Here is a 17,959-nt window from a genome sequence, read left to right on the forward strand (position 1 = left end):
TGAATGAATGAATGAATGAATGAATGAATGAATGAATGAATGAATGAATGAATGAATGAATGAATGAATGAATGAATGAATGAATGAATGAATGAATGAATGAATGAATGAATGAATGAATGAATGAATGAATGAATGAATGAATGAATGAATGAATGAATGAATGAATGAATGAATGAATGAATGAATGAATGAATGAATGAATGAATGAATGAATGAATGAATGAATGAATGAATGAATGAATGAATGAATGAATGAATGAATGAATGAATGAATGAATGAATGAATGAATGAATGAATGAATGAATGAATGAATGAATGAATGAATGAATGAATGAATGAATGAATGAATGAATGAATGAATGAATGAATGAATGAATGAATGTGTGATATTTACAGAGAGAAAAAGAAGATAAGTAATGATAAAAAATAGCTTTTACAGGCTTTCCATATCAAAGTAGTAGAAACGTTACTTTGAGAGAGTAATCCCTGATATTTACTTTTTCATACACCTAAGTATAAGTAATTCTCTAGTTCCCTACATTTCCTTTCTTTTATCTTTTCAACATCTATGCTGCGTATTATTCATAAGAGGGCACTTTATTATCCTTGCCACTTCTTCTGCTAGTGATAGATTAAGAAGCGCTCCATCAAATTTACGAAGAAATACGACTAGTCTAAATGTTTTGTGACTTGGAAAGTGAGAACCCTTGTAAATAAATTTGGTTTTACCTTAAATTATTTCACAAAACATAAATTAAACTGATGTAAAAATTTGGATACAACAGTAAATGCCCGAGTACAAAACAGACCGTACATCGCAGATTTAGGGAAGACCGACAAAAATAATCCCCAACTTAACATAAACATAGAAACCTAATTACTAAAATATGTCATCCCTCTTGTTTGTTCCAGACCAAGGCCTCACCGAAGAAGAAGTCATCCTCGAGAAGGCTGCCAGCGAAAGCAAGGAGGCCGAAAGCGCCATTCAAACCGCGGCCCTTGTCCTGCGCATGCGTGAAGGCATGAGCTCTCTCGCGCGCATCCTCAAGACCATCGAGGTGTTCAAGGGCACCGTCGTGCATCTGGAAACCCGCGTGTCCAAGATGGCGGGCATTCAATTCGACGTTCTCGTTAAAGTGGACATGACAAGACGGGACCTGCTCAACCTCATCCGCTCCCTCAGACAGAGCTCTTCCTTGGGAGGCATCAACCTCCTGACGGAGAACAACATCAGTGTCAAAGGACCCTGGTTCCCAACCCATGCTAGCGATCTGGACAACTGCAACCACCTGATGACCAAGTATGAGCCGGACCTCGACATGAACCACCCTGGATTTGCCGACCAGGTGTACAGACAGCGACGAAAGGACATTGCCGAGATTGCTTTCAAATACAAGTAGTAAGTTATCTGGTTTTCTTTGGTGTTTTCTCCTTTCATCTCAACCTCCAAGGCTCCAAGTCCATTTTTCTTCGAAAGATCTGGAATCCCCCTCAGCTTCTTTATTAGTTCGAGCTCTCAATCAATAAAATGAAAATTGACAAAGCATTTTACAAATTTGGTGGCTCTAGACAGAGATCAGCAAGAAATAATTATGAAGGTATTCAAGAAAAAACCTGATAAATTATTAGATAACCAACGTTCTCTTTCCACCTTCCAGCGGTGACCCAATCCCCCACATTGACTACACCGACAGCGAATACGCCACCTGGAAGGCCGTCTTCAACACCGTTCTGGACCTCATGCCCAAACACTTCTGCCAGGAGTACAAGGACGTGTTCGCCATGCTCCAGGCTGAGGGCATCTTCACCCCGGAGAGAATCCCTCAACTGGAGGAAATGTCCAACTTCCTGAAGAGTAAGTTGAAACTGGGGTTTTTATATGTTTTACTGGATTGTGAGGTTGCGCATCGAGTGGCTACTGTGGCTGTAGCATGGATGAACTGGAAGAGAGTTTCCAGATTATTTTAGAAGATGAGTTTCTAGGTTTCTACCTAGTTCTAGCTTCTAGATTACTTTAGAAGAAGGGTTCTCACGTTCTCAACCTGTAATGCATGTATCAGTAGTGTTCCAATAACCACAAAAAGATAAAATAAGAATGGTGATCGCAAATATTTAAAACGGATAGGCAACCAAAGAAGAAGATCTCAAATACAAACTGTTCAACAAGAAACAAGATTAGGTAATGCTGTCAAAGAATCAAAATAGAGAGTCAAATGGAGCTTTTCTTATTCTTCTTCGCGTGCCTATCCGTTCCGGATGTTGGCGATCATCATGACTATTCTGACTTTGTTGGTTGCTATCCGGAACAGTTCTGCTGAGCCCTTGTTGTCAATTTGGGTGCGCTAACTTTTGACTCCTATATCTTTTCAGAACATACCGGATTCACCCTGAGACCTGCGGCCGGACTATTGACAGCCCGAGACTTCCTCGCCAGTCTGGCATTCCGAGCTTTAATTTTTTGCCCTTCAGACGGCTTTTCACCCTTGGAGAAGTATTTTTGAGCCCAAAAGGTAAAACTTAAAAATAAACGAACCTTTTTTATCCCTTCTGCAATGAATTAATGAATAAAGGAATTTTCCTTTCTTGTGCAGCCTACATAGGGTGCGAATTTAAATTTGTGGTTGAGTAAAAGAGCTTATGCTTGAGAATTCTTACAATTTAAACAAAAGAAGAAGAAGAAGAAGAAGAAGAAGAAGAAGAAGAAGAAGAAGAAGAAGAAGAAGAAGAAGAAGAAGAAGAAGAAGTACAAGAAGAAGAAGAAGAAGAAGAAGAAGAAGAAGAAGAAGAAGAAGAAGAAGAAGAAGAAGAAGAAGAAGAAGAAGAAGTACTCTCAAATTCGCTTATCGTTGAAAAGCATCAACATTTTCAATCTAATTACTGGCGCTGCCTCCCAAAAAATGTCAAAATTTCAATCAGGAGCGGTTTTGAATTTGAAATCTATTTAAGATGCGTTTGGCATTTTTTTCTTCTTTATGATCACGTTCCATTAGACATGTTGTGATATTTACAGAGAGAAAAAGAAGATAAGTAATGATAAAAAATAGCTTTTCGAGCGTACAAACACTTCAGAATGCAATTAATTCTTCCAGTTCCTATCTAGATGAGCTTTAGGCAATTCATTATTGACGATGTAAAACAATAACTTGAGGAACAAAGCAATTTCCACTTCTATTTTTGTACGATTATCCATGTGAGTTTGACTTTCTTTAACGAATTTGAGAACATTTTGAACATCCAGTAATGCTGTGAGTACCATTACAAGCGCCTTTGGCTCCAGACTTCGGTACCATCTTGCAAGTATAAAATAAAAGATTGGCGATCAAATTACTCGTAAATAATCCTTATAATTAGAAAATCATGGTTCATATTTGGATCATCTGATTCCTATCTTAGTTGGCAATATGATGATTGATATTGATATCTTCAAGTAGTGTCTCCACAAGATTAATATCTTCAACATAATAATGATGAAGATCTAATTAATAATTAATTTACTTGATTGATCTGGTACCTAGGTAATCAGCCAAGTGTAGGAATGAACATTAGGTTTGCTCTGGCAAAAGCCTTGGAAACATCTGCATGAATCTAGCGTTTTCAATGCTTTTTTGTTTCTTTGTGTGAATTTGAGAGAATAATCCCTGATATTTACTTTTCATACACCTAAGTAAGTACTTCTCTAGTTCCCTACATTTCCTTGCTTTTATCTTTTCAACATCTATGCTGCGTATTATTCATAAGAGGGCACTTTATTATCCTTGCTACTTCTTCTGCTAGTGATAGATTAAGAAGCGCTCCATCAAATTTACGAAGAAATACGACTAGTCTAAATGTTTTGTGACTTGGAAAGTACGAGAGACGTCTATTCTAATTCTTTTCTGGGTATTTTCTTTTTCTTGCATGGTGTGTCGCATTTTGTAGCAGAAGACAATGTATTCACTGGTATGCCTCAATATTTGCAACAAAAACAACAAGGTAAGCAGTAGTTTTGTCCTCTAGCGCTACAAATTTGGTTGGATTAGGTCAGGATTTGATTAGTTCCAGTTTTTTTTGCGAAGCTATTTATACGGATCAGCGGGGGGTCTTTTAGTTTTCTTAACCTATAAGGAAAGTAATGTAATGTGAACTGCCTTAGCACATTCTTAATCTTTTATTTTTCCAAAGAGTAGTAAGAATAAGTAACGGAATTTCTACAAACCCTCTTTCTCCGTTGAGGGAACTTTACTCCTTTCTTTTATTTTTTGTTTATTTTCCCTCAAATTTTTGGTTGATTACCTTTTGCATTGATTATGTTTTTTTTTTTTTTTTATTGTTTACAATACAATCAGTTATAATCCCTGATATTTACTTTTCATACACCTAAGTATGTACTTCACTACATTTCCTTTCTTTTATCTTCTCAATATCTATGCTGCGTATTATTCATAAGAGGGCACTTTATTATCCTTGCCACTTCTTCTGCTAGTGATAGATTAAGAAGCGCTCCATCAAATTTACGAAGAAATACGACTAGTCTAAATGTTTTGTGACTTGGAAAGTGAGAACCCTTGTAAATAAATTTGGTTTTTGACTTTAAATTATTTCACAAAACATAAATTAAACTGATGTAAAAATTTGGATACAACAGTAAATGCCCGAGTACGAAATAGACCGTACCTACATCGCGGATTTAGGGAAGACCGACAAAAATAATCCCCAACTTAACATAAACATAGAAACCTAATTACTAAAATATGTCATCCCTCTTGTTTGTTCCAGATCAAGGCCTCACCGAAGAAGAAGTCATCCTCGAGAAGGCCGCCAGCGAGAGCAAGGAGGCCGAAAGTGCAATTCAAACCGCGGCCCTTGTCCTGCGCATGCGTGAAGGCATGAGCTCTCTCGCGCGCATCCTCAAGACCATCGAGGTGTTCAAGGGCATGATGACAGATACAGGGTGAGTGATAGGTGGACACAATGCAGGAGAGGCAGTTTATTAACATTTAGCATATTGGTATTAGTTCTGTGGACTGTAAAGTAACTAGGTATAGGTACGTCCTGTCACTAGTATTCTTCCCTCTCAGATTGATTTTCTCGAGATCTCTTAGGTCGAGTTTTACCACCGTAGATTCTCTCAGGATTGAGTTCAATCCAAGGTTGACCTATTAAGTATAGGGAAATCCTCGTTTCATCTCACCAAAATTTGCACTTAAGCTTTATGGGAGTTTACACTTCATGTTGTATTACCTATATCAGCAAAAGTAAAGTCAAATAATCAATAAGCTATTTTATCGGCAAAAGTAAAGTTAAATAGCTATGTATCAGCAAAAGTAGAGAGGAAAAATGAGTCAAATCATTATATCGGTATTGCTCAACAGGCCGTTTGTGTGACGAACTTTTCTCAGAACAGACGAACAAACAAAGCTCAGCGTCAATCAAGTAGGTAGTTTCATTTTACACTTCATCACATCGAGAGTGAAATATGTCATAAAAATGCATTTTAAAAAGTGTGAAAAAACTAAGTCCTTTTTGATGACAGATACAGGGTGAGTGATAGGCGGACACAATGCAGGAGAGGCAGTTTATTAACATTTTTTCTAGGGTAGCATATTGGTATTAGTTCTGTGGACTTTAAAGTAACTAGGTATAGGTACGTCCTGTCACTAGTATTCTTCCCTCTCAGATTGATTTTCTCGAGATCTCTTAAGTCGAGTTTTACCACCGTAGATTCTCTCAGGATTGAGTTCAATCCAAGGGTGACCTGGATATTAAGTATAGGGATGTCCTCGTTTCATCTCAATCCCGAGATGACAAACCTCAGCTTAGTATCGGGTCTTTCCACCTGTGAGCCTGAGTCGTCTTTTCTTTTTGATCACGAAAACTGGTTTCCAGCACAGCACCTAATAGAAGTTTATCACCTTCTTTGATTCCACCTAATGGACGTTTCATCCCATTGTTTGATTCCACCTAATAGAGGTTTCATCTCATTGTTTGATTCCAGGGATTGCATCCACGAGCTCCTCGGGCACATGCCCCTTAATTCTTTTGTGCGGCTGTGTGCAATAGCAATAGTAAAAATTCCATGTAGAATTGAACTGATAAACAATAAAAACTTGCCAAAAGTTTGAAATGTTTAATGAAAATTACAAAATACCGAACAATTCTTTTGTGCGGCTGTGTGCAATAGCAAAAGTAAAAATTCCATGTAGAATTGAACTGATAAACAATAAAAACTTGCCAAAAGTTTGAAATGTTTAATGAAAATTACAAAATACCGAATACTAGTACAGCATCATCAACCTATTAATCTACAACGTATCGGTGTACTAAAGAATCAGCCAGCTATCAATGAACATCTAAACGACGAATTTGAAATAAACAAAACAACTTTTGACCTAGATAAAACAAACAAAGATATGACAGATCTAACTCGGTCAAGCGAATGATTAAGAGTGATTAGACGAACAATCTTTTAAAATAGGTATATCAACAGAAAACAATAATCTAGACTACAAGGTACAAGAATGCAGTTAAAAAACTAATGAATATTAAAATAATAATAATAATAATAATAATAATAACAATAATAATAATAAAAAAACTCACACAAGCACACAGATATTGTGTGTGATTTTGATTAGAAAATATCAAAACATCAGCCATGTGTAACACAAATGTATGATATATTTTCTCTTATTTTTCAATTTTGTCTACATATTCGTGGTTTATGTTAAGCGCTCTCAAACTTGAATTCTTTTGAGCGAGCGCCAAGATTTAATTCATTTTGGATACATTATGGTTGATAATCGCGCGTAATAAATTATCCAACAATTCCATTTTCCCGTTTGGTCAACGGAGGAATCTGAATCGACTTCGGATCTGGGGATGTTGAATCACCTGACCCACTTATGCTCGATTTCATTAATACTATCTGAAATATTATTTCCATTAGTGCAAAGATATGAAAATCAAAATTCATAGTTTTAGACTGGTCTATCATAATGGAAATTTAGAGCTAAATAATATCTTGCTAAAAACCTAAAAAATACGATTATTAATTCTGATTTCTGATAACAGTGATACCTAACCTATTTTCATTGTAGACGACGTAACGTTATTGTAGACACATTACCTTACAAACTAATGATTAAAAAACAACTAAACCATATGAGTCAGACATCAAGCACGGAGATCACCTATCAGAAAAGGTCAATAAATCTAAACAAATCCTTGACTAGCACAACATGCATCTAATCTTGACATCACAAGTCACTGCCAAGGTTCTCCACAGCAGGTTTATCGATCATAATAGATATACCGGGGAATTTACAAGATCAGATAATAGGTGAGATATATTTATAACCGCAGTCATGTAGGATGTAAGTGAATAAACAACCTACGTGTGAATGTGCCGAAAATAGATTGAAAAACCACGGACGAAAAACAAGTCCGAAAAACCAAGGTCGCAATGAACGAGAGCAAAGAACTTCTTTCGGACTATAAGATTCTCTGGATGATGCAATCGAAAACAATCTAAAAAAAAAAAAAAAAAACTTACTGTTTCCTATATTTATAACCGCAGTCATGTAGGATGTAAGTGAATTAACAACCTACGTGTGAATGTGCCGAAAATAAATTGAAAAACCACGGACGAAAAAAACAAGTCCGAAAAACCAAGGTCGCAATGAACAAGAGCAAAGAACTTCTTTTGGACTATAAGATTCTCTGGATGATGCAATCGAAAACAATCTAAAAAAAAAAAAAAAAAAAAAAAAAAAACACGTTTTTTCTAATTGATATTTCTGGGTTTTCATGGGAATATAGAATATTATTTGATAGATCCAATCCTTTTTTTAGTGGGATGCACTGCCCAGGCAAAGCATGGCATTACTTCAAGGTGATAGGTCCAATCCAAATACATGAAAGGGTATTAGGGTATACCCCTTCCCATCCATCCATTTGCTCTACTAAAAGAGATCTATTATTTTGACCGAAACTGGTGCTATTCTCCTTCACTGATATTTCTCTGAGGAAAGTCGAAGATTCTGTTCATTTTTGAGGAATCTCAGAACTAGTAGCAGGACCTAGACCTACTAGCTCAGAAGCAGTGTACACCTTAGAAAGCACTAATACACTGTAGATTTATTAATGAACAACACTATCTGTCGAATAATCAGATCCTTTTGTGGGACTACCCGTTTAAGTTGGGAACTATTTTAGGAACTAAATTTTAAAAAAATTCATCTTTGCTTCCGACTACAGTGACCCCCGTGGACACATTGAGGCATCGTCCGCCCAAAAATCTCCATTCACCCAGAAAGTCCTGATAAAAACATATTAATTGAATAAATAAGAACAAAGCGTGTGGCGCGCACCATTATCTCCATTCGTTATTAGCTGCGCCATGAAACTCATTATCTAATGTTATCTGACATGGGTAGTTTCCCTCCATGGGATATTAGCTACGTACAAAACAGTTCCTAGATTGGACCAAAATGGCCCAAATGGAATTTTTTTTTAAACGCCAAAAAGTTGTAACATTTTTCAGTGAGATGATATAAAGGTGGTATAAAACGCTTGATTCCTAGACTAAAATAACCCAGCTTGTACTAGCTGATTTTTTAACGCCAAAAAGTTGGAATATTTTTCGTCTGAAATCCCCATGTACAGAAGACGCTGGAAGAAGGGCGTTACATTATTTTTGTCTAACACAATTATCGCACTTAGATGACAATATCCCGAGCATCAATTTTCGCCAAGTTCAGATTGAAAACTTAATTAACTCTGTCTACTTTTCATTTTACCTTCCCGTGCGCTATACCAGGTGGTATAAAACACCTGAGATTTTTGTAGATATCAGCAATATAATGACAGAAACATCAGAGGTGTAGGTACGAAATGTATAATTATAGGAGCTCATAAATTTTGTAATGATTTAGGTGCATAGATTAAGGAGGACGGTAGTGCCACTCCCCACCAAGTCAAAGTACGAGAGCTATTTAACTTTTAACATTCGCCATTTAACATTTGTTTCACTTCGTTTTACGTTGAAATGGTCAAACGTCTCGATACTTCCCATATTAAAACAGGACAGAGACTGGATAACTGTTAGAGTTCAAAATATTTTCAAAGGAGACCTTTTACTCTGACATGAGTCCATACTGTAGATTGCACGCCATATACCGGGTTCCAATTAAAATGTCAAAGTCATTAGCACCGAGGAAAGCGTTTCAAAGACTAACGAAATTATGATTTTCCTTTGTAACAATGTGCAACTTCTTCTTCTTCTTCTTCTTCTTCTTCTTGGGAGAGCAAGGTTTTATGTTCTTATAAAAAGCACTAAATTTCAAAGAGATTTTACTATGAACCAACTTCTGACCACAAACCACATGAAATTGAGACTCCAAGTCGGGAAATCAATGAGTTACAGCATAAAAAGGTTCCCTAACAACAGTTACAGCGAAAGACAGTTCCTTAAAAACACTGAAGTGCTTCAAGCAAGGAACAAACATAAACAGTTCAAACTTTACAACAAATCAGAAATTTAATGCATACTTGTCTCCATTTGTCAACTCACTATCAGTTAAAATATTGGCATTCATTCAGACATTTCATGCCATTTGTTGCAAGAAGAACAAATCTCATTCATTTGATGCAACTTGTTGCAAGAATAAATTAAAATTCAGTCTTTGATAACGTGGGCACAGTAAAGTCCTATCCTCCCTAGGAATTTTGAAGGAGACATAGGTAGGTCTCCATTCATGTAAAAGCTGAGGGCTGAGGAACAAATAGATATACCTACCTACATCATTTGATTGAAAATAGAATATAGGTACCCCCATACAAGGAAATTGATACAAAACTCATTTTAAATTCTCAAAGGTCTTCTGCGTGCAATTTCATATTGTTTCACGAGTAAGAGGGGGTGATGAGGATTGAAAAAAAGGGAGAATTTTTATTATATTTTAAATCTTCTTACAATTGAAATAAAAGTAATTCCTTCTCAAAGTATGTAGAAGAGGAGGAAGGAAACAAGGGGAAAGTTAATATTAATAAAATGACATAGAATAAAATACCACTTTTTGTAAATTCAATTCAACAAAAACATCGAAATTCGCCATCACACGAAATAAAAAACAACATTAGCAAAATTTGCACTTAAACTTCATGGGAGTTTACACTTCATGTTGTATTATATCAGCAAAAGTAAAGTCAAATAATCAATAAGCTATTTTATCGGCAAAAGTAAAGTTAAATAGCTATGTGTCAGCAAAAGTAGAGAGGAAAAATGAGTCAAATCATTATATCGGTATTGCTCAACAGGCCGTTTGTGTGATGAACTTTTCTCAGAACAGACGAACAAACAAAGCTCAGCGTCAATCAAGTAGGTAGTTTCATTTTACACTTCATCACATCGAGAGTGAACAATGGTAATTCTAATAATGACGGGTTTGGATTCGGAATTAAAAGTTCAATGGAACTTGAACATCCAAGTCATTACTCCCATGAGCTTTGTTGGAACTTTAGTTGTTTGTGAAGACCAGAAAATCTTTTGTTTTAATGATGACGCATTTTGAAAATTCCGTCTATAATTGCGTGTTGGCAATCTACCACGGACTCTCTTGAAGGTGTATGCCTATAATTTGGAAAATACCTTTTCAAAGTTTTAACCTTTTAAACATCCACAACTTTTCGGACCATCAATGTGTTTTCCATATTGCATAATCATAGAAGTTTTAGGGCGCTCATACAAAAACGGATGTTAGAAAGATTACCTGCAGGGTACAAGTTTAGTAGGGATGTAGGAATCTACCCAAGGGCCAGGTCTACAGTCTTATTCATATTGACTGTTCGTCAGTTTTTCATGCATTTGCTATAGGAGGCTTTAGTGATGCTATATTAGGCCGAAGCAATCCAGGCAATAACTTATATTGAAATATTTCTCAGTAGATACCTAGGTACTTATATTTTTATTTAATTTTTCCTTCTTCATTACTACATACACTTTGTTTTTCATTTCCTGCTCGGCTTTGCACGTGTGTGTTCTTATTTCCATTTTTGTTTTGTTTTTGCTTGTGTAGAAATTATCGAAGTTCCTGAACCAGAACCTGAAGTTCTACCACCTAGCGACCTAGCGACAGTTACAGCAAAAGACAATTCAGTTCCTTAAAAACACTGAACTGCTTCAAGCCCTTAAAAACACTGAAGTGCCTCAACCCCTTAAAAACACTGAAGTCCTTCAAGCAAGGAGCAAACATCCACAGTCCAAATTTTACAACAAATCATAAATTTAATGCATACCAGTCTCCATATGTCAATACAATCAGAATTATTACCATTCATTCAGCCAATTGATGCCACTTGTTGCAAGAAGAACAAATCTCACTCATTTGGTGCAACTTGTTGCAAGAACAAATCAAAATCTTATAACTCCTATTGCGTGGGCACCCCAGTAAAGTCCCATCCTCCTAAGCAATTTTGAAGGAGAGAGCAATGGAAATGGTAAGTCCGGAAAACCAGATAACTTTTCAACAATTACAGTTCCCTCTTATCAAACCTCTTTTTTTACGACAAAATGACGTCACAAAGGTTCAAATGGGACTACTAATAGACAATCATGCAAAATTTTCTTCTGTAATATTACGTCATATCTTTTGCAAAGTGCGAGTTAAGGGTAAAGTTACAGCCCCTAGCCCCTAGTTCTCTTATTCTTTTTCAAAATTTTACATACTCCTTTCACCTATTACATACTCCTTTCACAAAATTTTACATACCCTAATAGTCCTTTGGCCTTTGTACTACTTCGCATATATCAGTCCTGAGTAGTAATGACGTTCTTTCTAGGTGGATAATACACAGCTGTTTTTCTTTCAACACCTTTGTTAGGATCTTCAAAACAATAAGAGACACAGGTATGGAAATGTTAGATTTCAAATGATAAAGACATTCCATATTTTTTCAGAAAAGAAGTTCCATATTCCATACATTTCATAAGAACAAAGACGCCATTTTGAAAAAAAAAAAAAAAAGACGAAGAGGGAAGATCCCATTTCCTTCTGTAGGAGAAAACTCTTTTCCATCTCTTCTCTACTCTTTCTTCTTTTTCTCAACAGAATCTCCTCTGTTGATGGCAATTTCCTTTGCTTTTATCCCCAGCACCAGAACTGTCATTATCACAGGCATTACGTTCAGATGTGCTAGCTGCTAGCGATTCTCAAAAAATTATCTTTAAAATCTCCAAAACTTCATCTCCCTTTTCTTTCTTTTTCGATAGGGGTTGTTTAACTTCACTGTAAAACTGTTAAGGTTTTTAGAGACGAAGGTTTTACCCTTCATTCAGCGATAAGCTACCTGCCTCCTAAAAATAACCCCACCCAGTCTGAGTGGGCCGGAAAAAGCCAGGAGCACGCAATTGCCCAGATGGTCAACCATCACCCGTCCGGATAGCCGGATACCGCGCAACGTTGCTCAACCGGGGACTAGGGCATTATTGAACACACTATCTTTTTAAAATTTAAACAGACTGAGAACCGCTGTCATCTATATGCTGTCTACTCAAGTGGGATAATAATTCTAATCCTGAATTTATCATCTCAATTAGACACGTCAAAGGGGAAAGACTGTAGGTAGAAGGGAAAGAAATAGAGGAAGGGAAGGAAACAAGGAGAGAAACTGAAGGTGGAAGGGAAAGAAATGGAGGGAGGGAAGAGATATTTATGTACCTACATAGAAAGTTGGATTGTGCTCTCGTGCATTTGGAGGATTTGTAATCTAGAGGTTGCCGAGTGAAAAGAACATGATTGGGACTTAACAGGGGAAGGACTGTAGGTAGAAGGGGAAGAAATAGAGGAAGGGAAGGAAACAACGAGAGAAACTGAAGGTGGAAGGGAAAGAAATGGAGGGAGGGAAGAGATATTTATGTACATAGAAAGTTGGATTGTGCTCTCGTGCATTTGGAGGATTTGTAATCTAGAGGTTGCCGAGTGAAAAGAACATGATTGGGACTTAAATGACGATATGAATGTCACTTGGATTTTTATTATTACTATCATTTTAGCAAAATTTGCACTTAAACTTCATGTTGTATTATATCAGCAAAAGGAAAGTCAAATAATCAATAAGCTATTTTATCGGCAAAAGTAAAGTTAAATAGCTATGTGTCAACAAAAGTAGAGAGGAAAAATGAGTCAAATCATTATATCAACAGGCCGTTTGTGTGACGAACTTTTCTCAGAACAGACGAACAAACAAAGCTCAGCGTCAATCAAATAGGTAGTTTCATTTTACACTTCATCACATTGAGAGTGAAATATGTCATAACAGGCTGAGGGCATCTTCACCCCGGAGAGAATCCCTCAGCTGGAGGAAATGTCCAACTTCCTGAAGAGTAAGTTAGAATTTTTATATGTTTTCCTGGATTGTGAGATTGCGTATCGAGTGGCTGTAGCATGGATGAACTGGAAGAGAGTTTCTAGGTTCTTTTAGAAGATGGGTTTCTAAGTCACTTTCTAGATTATTTCAGAAGATGGGTTCTCATGTTCTCAACCTGTAAGGCATGTACCAGTAGTGTTCCAATAGGCACAAAAGAAAAAATAAAATAAAAAATAAAACAAGTGCTAATAGTGTGCTAACTTTTGACTCTTTCACTTTTCAGAACATACCGGATTCACCCTGAGACCTGCCGCCGGACTTTTGACAGCCCGAGACTTCCTCGCCAGTCTGGCATTCCGAGTCTTCCAGAGCACCCAGTATGTGCGTCACACCAAGACACCCTTCCACACCGTTGAACCGTAAGTGTCTTCTGTTGACATTTCTGGGTTTTCATGGGAATACAAAATAAATTTTGATAGGTCCAATCCAAATACATCAAAGGCTATACCCCTTCCCATCCATCTATTTGATCTACTGCAAAAGATCCATGGTTGAGAATGGTGCTATTCTCCTCCATTGGCATTTGTCTGAGGGCAGTCGAAAATTCTGTAGGTACAACTTTTTCATACCGACAATTTGACAATCACCCATTTGATCTACTGCAAAAGATCCATGGTTGAGACTGGTGCTATTCTCCTCCATTGGCATTTGTCTGAGGGCAGTCGAAAATTCTGTAGGTACAACTTTTTCATACCGACAATTTGACAATCAGTGACTTGTAGCACTCCTGTTGTGGAATCTCAGGACTTGTAGCAGTACTAGCTCAGAATAAACCTTGGAAAGCACTAACACACAGAACACACTGTACATTTATCAATAAACATCGCCAATAACAGCCCAATATTCAAGCCCCCTTTTGTGGGACTACCCGTTCAAGTTCAGAACTATTTTTGGAAGTAAATTTTCACCTTTGCTTCCGACCACAATGACCTCCGTGGACACATTGAGGCATTGTCCGCCTAAAAATCTCCAATCACCCAGAAAGTCCTGATAAAAACATATTAATTGAATAAATAAGAACAAAGCGTCACTCTAATAAATATAAATAAAAAAAAAGAACAAAGCGTGTGGCGTGCACCATTATCTCCATTCGTTATTAGCTGCGCCATGAAACTCATTATCTAATGTTATCTGACATGGGTAGTTTCCCTCCATGGGATATATCCGCCTAAAAATCTCCAATCACCCAGAAAGTCCTGATAAAAACATATTAATTGAATAAATAAGAACAAAGCGTGTGGCGTGCACCATTATCTCATTCGTTATTAGCTGCGCCATGAAACTCATTATCTAATTTTATCTGACATGGGTAGTTTCCCTCCATGGGGTATTAGCTACGTACAAAACAGTTCCTAGATTGGACCAAAATAGCCCAAATGGAATTTTTTTAAACGCCAAAAAGTTGTAACATTTTTCAGTGAGATGATATTTTTTTTGAATGCCAAAAAGTTGTAACATTTTTCAGTGATTCCTAGACTAAAATAACCCAGCTTGTACTAGCTGATTTTTTAACGCCAAAAAGTTGGAATATTTTTCGTCTGAAATCCCCATGTACTGTGAACTTTAAAGTAACTAGGTATAGGTACGTCCTGTCACTAGTATTCTTCCCTCTCAGATTGATTTTCTCGAGATCTCTTATGTCGAGTTTTACCACCGTAGATTCTCTCAGGATTGAGTTCAATCCAAGGTTGACCTATTAAGTATAGGGAAATCCTCGTTTCATCTCAATCCCGAGATGATAAACCTCAGCTTAGTATCGGGTCTTTCCACCTGTGAGCCTGAGTCGTCTTTTCTTTTAGATCACGAAAACTGGTTTCCAGCACAGCACCTAATAGAAGTTTATCACCTTCTTTGATTCCACCTAATGGGCGTTTCATCCCATTGTTTGATTCCACCTAATAGACGTTTCATCCCATTGTTTGATTCCACCTAATAGACGTTTCATCCCATTGTTTGATTCCACCTAATAGACGTTTCATCCCATTGTTTGATTCCACCTAATAGACGTTTCATCCCATTGTTTGATTCCACCTAATAGACGTTTCATCCCATTGTTTGATTCCACCTAATAGACGTTTCATCCCATTGTTTGATTCCACCTAATAGACGTTTCATCCCATTGTTTGATTCCACCTAATAGACGTTTCATCCCATTGTTTGATTCCACCTAATGGACGTTTCACCCCATTGTTTGATTCCACCTAATAGAGGTTTCATCTCATTGTTTGATTCCAGGGATTGCATCCACGAGCTCCTCGGGCACATGCCCCTTCTGGCTGATCCAAGCTTCGCTCAGTTCTCCCAGGAGATCGGTCTCGCCTCTCTAGGCGCCTCCGACGAGGAAATCGAGAAACTCTCCACCGTCTACTGGTTCACAGTTGAGTTCGGTCTGTGCAAGGAGAACGGCGAGGTCAAAGCCTACGGTGCCGGCCTTCTGTCCAGCTATGGTGAACTGCTGCACGCCATCAGTGATAAGCCCGAACACAGAGTCTTCGATCCCATCTCGACCGCTGTCCAACCGTACCAGGACCAGGAATACCAACCCATCTACTTTGTGGCCGAGAGCTTCGAAGACGCCAAAGAAAAATTCAGGTGAGTGAAGTGTTTGGTGAGGGAGCACTGAGGAGGGTTTGTCAGGGTTCTTTGAGGTTCAAAAGTTGTTTGATGAAGGTTCTCATTCAGAGATAGAATAGACACATTTTTTGTTCATTTGACTGGATAGCTGTAAACCAAAAGAGAACTCTTACATTGTTTTGGTAGCCAGCCAAACATTTGATTCATTCTTCGCTAAGACTCAAAATAAACAATGTTTCTTGAATAGGAAATTTTACATCACTCCATTACAACAATATAACTAACAGTTCGGATTGTCTTCCATTTCAGACGTTGGGTATCCACCATGTCCCGACCCTACGAACTCTTCACTAAGACTCAAAATAAACAATGTTTCTTGATGAAATTTCACATCACTCCATTACAACAATATAACTAACAGTTCGGATTGTCTTCCATTTCAGACGTTGGGTATCCACCATGTCCCGACCCTACGAAGTCCGATTCAACCCTTACACCCAGAGAGTTGAAGTTCTTGACTGCGTAGACAAGCTAGAGAACCTTATGTCCCAACTCAACCTGGAGATGCTCCATCTGAACACAGCCGTCAACAAGCTGAGGCAAACTTTCGGTTAAGTTGTCCACGATCCTCTCAGCTTCAAAACGTTCTCAAAATAAAGATTTTTTTCTCGAGGAAAATCAAAAGCTTTTTTTCACAGCCAAGGAATAGCGAATTTCATATCACTAAATACTATAAGTACATACGGGTGGGTAGTACAAATGGACGTCTTGTGGGTGTTCGTTTTAGTATGAACGGATCTTGTTTTGGTGAACAAAGAGGTGGACTCATTTGCATGGTGTGGAATTGATTACACCGGAGTTTATCGCTTTCTAACCTTACATCAAGTTCTGTTCACACTAAGACTGAGTCATTTTTACTATTTAAAAAAATTGGAAATAAATGATAATATTGTCAAATTTAAAATTTTATGTTCCATGATTATTTTTGTTGGAATTAGAAGAATTATACAAGGTTCCTATTGAATATTACTATCATTTATTTTGTTCGAATTGTTTGTGACTTTTCTCAACTCCATTAAAATCCGTCCATTTGTACTTTGAAAATACAAGGTGTATCTCAGTAATCATACAACCCTGTATTTTATACACTTTTAGTTATAAATATTTTTCATTTTATTTATTTCTTTCACATGTACATTATTTTGTTATATGATTTTTGGTCTCTTTGTTTCCCTGGTGTAAGTTTTGATTATAATGACGAATCATAAACATTAATGAGGTTTCATTATTTTGGAATGATTTTTCATTATAATTAAAATTTTAATGAAAAATCTTTATTTTTAAAGTTCCTACCTTTAAGTTAGACATATCAAAATGAATATTTTTTTTTTCGGATCAAAGTATTTATTTAATATGATAAATTTCGGTTTTTATTTCGCAAAATCATGTTTGGAAAGTTGGTCAAGACGTTTTCATCTGATACATACATTCTTGGGAGCTTCTTTGGTTTTTTCCTTCTACCGGATGGTTGTATCTTGTGAAAAACGGCTTGAGTGAAAAGTGCCATGAGTTTGCGAAATGAAAGTCGGCTAATCTGTGTTTTTCTTTGACAAGTGATAAGGCGTTTATGTGTTTGTTTTTTATTCTTACTGATAAGGTATTTATTTTATTTAAGTTGTATTGTGTGAATAATTGAGTTTATTGTTCTATCTTAAGTGATATATGTTATTATGTAGATTTCCTGGTAAGTTTGAGCTCACAGCATTGGTTGCAGTAATTACAGATTATTTGATAGAATTTCTATCAATGATATTGAAAACTGCTGCACTAATATCTGTGGGCTTCTCACTTACAAGGGTTTATAATTAATTAATGTTTAAGTACTTTATTTATTATTACAATATTTGTGTAATTTAAAAATTAATGATTATAATTTTACAGCCTATATAATAATATATTTAAAAGTATTATATTTTA

At 36.7% G+C, this 17,959-nt stretch overlaps 2 protein-coding genes across 7 annotated transcripts in view; one reads left to right on the top strand and one right to left on the bottom strand.

Moving 5' to 3' along the window:
- Positions 1 to 17,959, bottom strand: part of LOC103505693 (general transcription factor IIE subunit 2) — an 81,553-nt gene that overhangs the window by 40,741 nt on the left and 22,853 nt on the right. The gene's annotated exons all lie outside the window — the stretch shown is intronic.
- On the top strand, positions 886 to 17,946 carry LOC103505706 (tyrosine 3-monooxygenase). Its single transcript, XM_017442547.2, has 6 exons — positions 886 to 1,403; positions 1,663 to 1,795; positions 13,301 to 13,364; positions 13,632 to 13,767; positions 15,644 to 16,000; positions 16,426 to 17,946. The coding sequence occupies exons 1-6, from the start codon at positions 892 to 894 to the stop codon at positions 16,595 to 16,597; spliced, it is 1,374 nt and encodes a 457-aa protein (XP_017298036.2). The 5' UTR covers positions 886 to 891; the 3' UTR covers positions 16,598 to 17,946.

The sequence above is a fragment of the Diaphorina citri genome, unplaced genomic scaffold, assembly GCF_000475195.1.
Source record: "Diaphorina citri unplaced genomic scaffold, Diaci psyllid genome assembly version 1.1 scaffold190, whole genome shotgun sequence".
NCBI classification, from domain to species: domain Eukaryota; kingdom Metazoa; phylum Arthropoda; class Insecta; order Hemiptera; family Psyllidae; genus Diaphorina; species Diaphorina citri.

What these genes read in the sequence shown, in the direction of transcription:
- LOC103505706 (XM_017442547.2), top strand. Translation starts at nt 892, where the DNA reads ATGTCATCCCTCTTGTTTGTTCCAGACCAAGGCCTCACCGAAGAAGAA. An exon ending in AATGTCCAACTTCCTGAAGA is followed by an intron (nt 13,365 to 13,631) that starts GTAAGTTAGAAT and finishes TTCACTTTTCAG; the next exon opens with AACATACCGGATTCACCCTG. An exon ending in GACGCCAAAGAAAAATTCAG is followed by an intron (nt 16,001 to 16,425) that starts GTGAGTGAAGTG and finishes CTTCCATTTCAG; the next exon opens with ACGTTGGGTATCCACCATGT.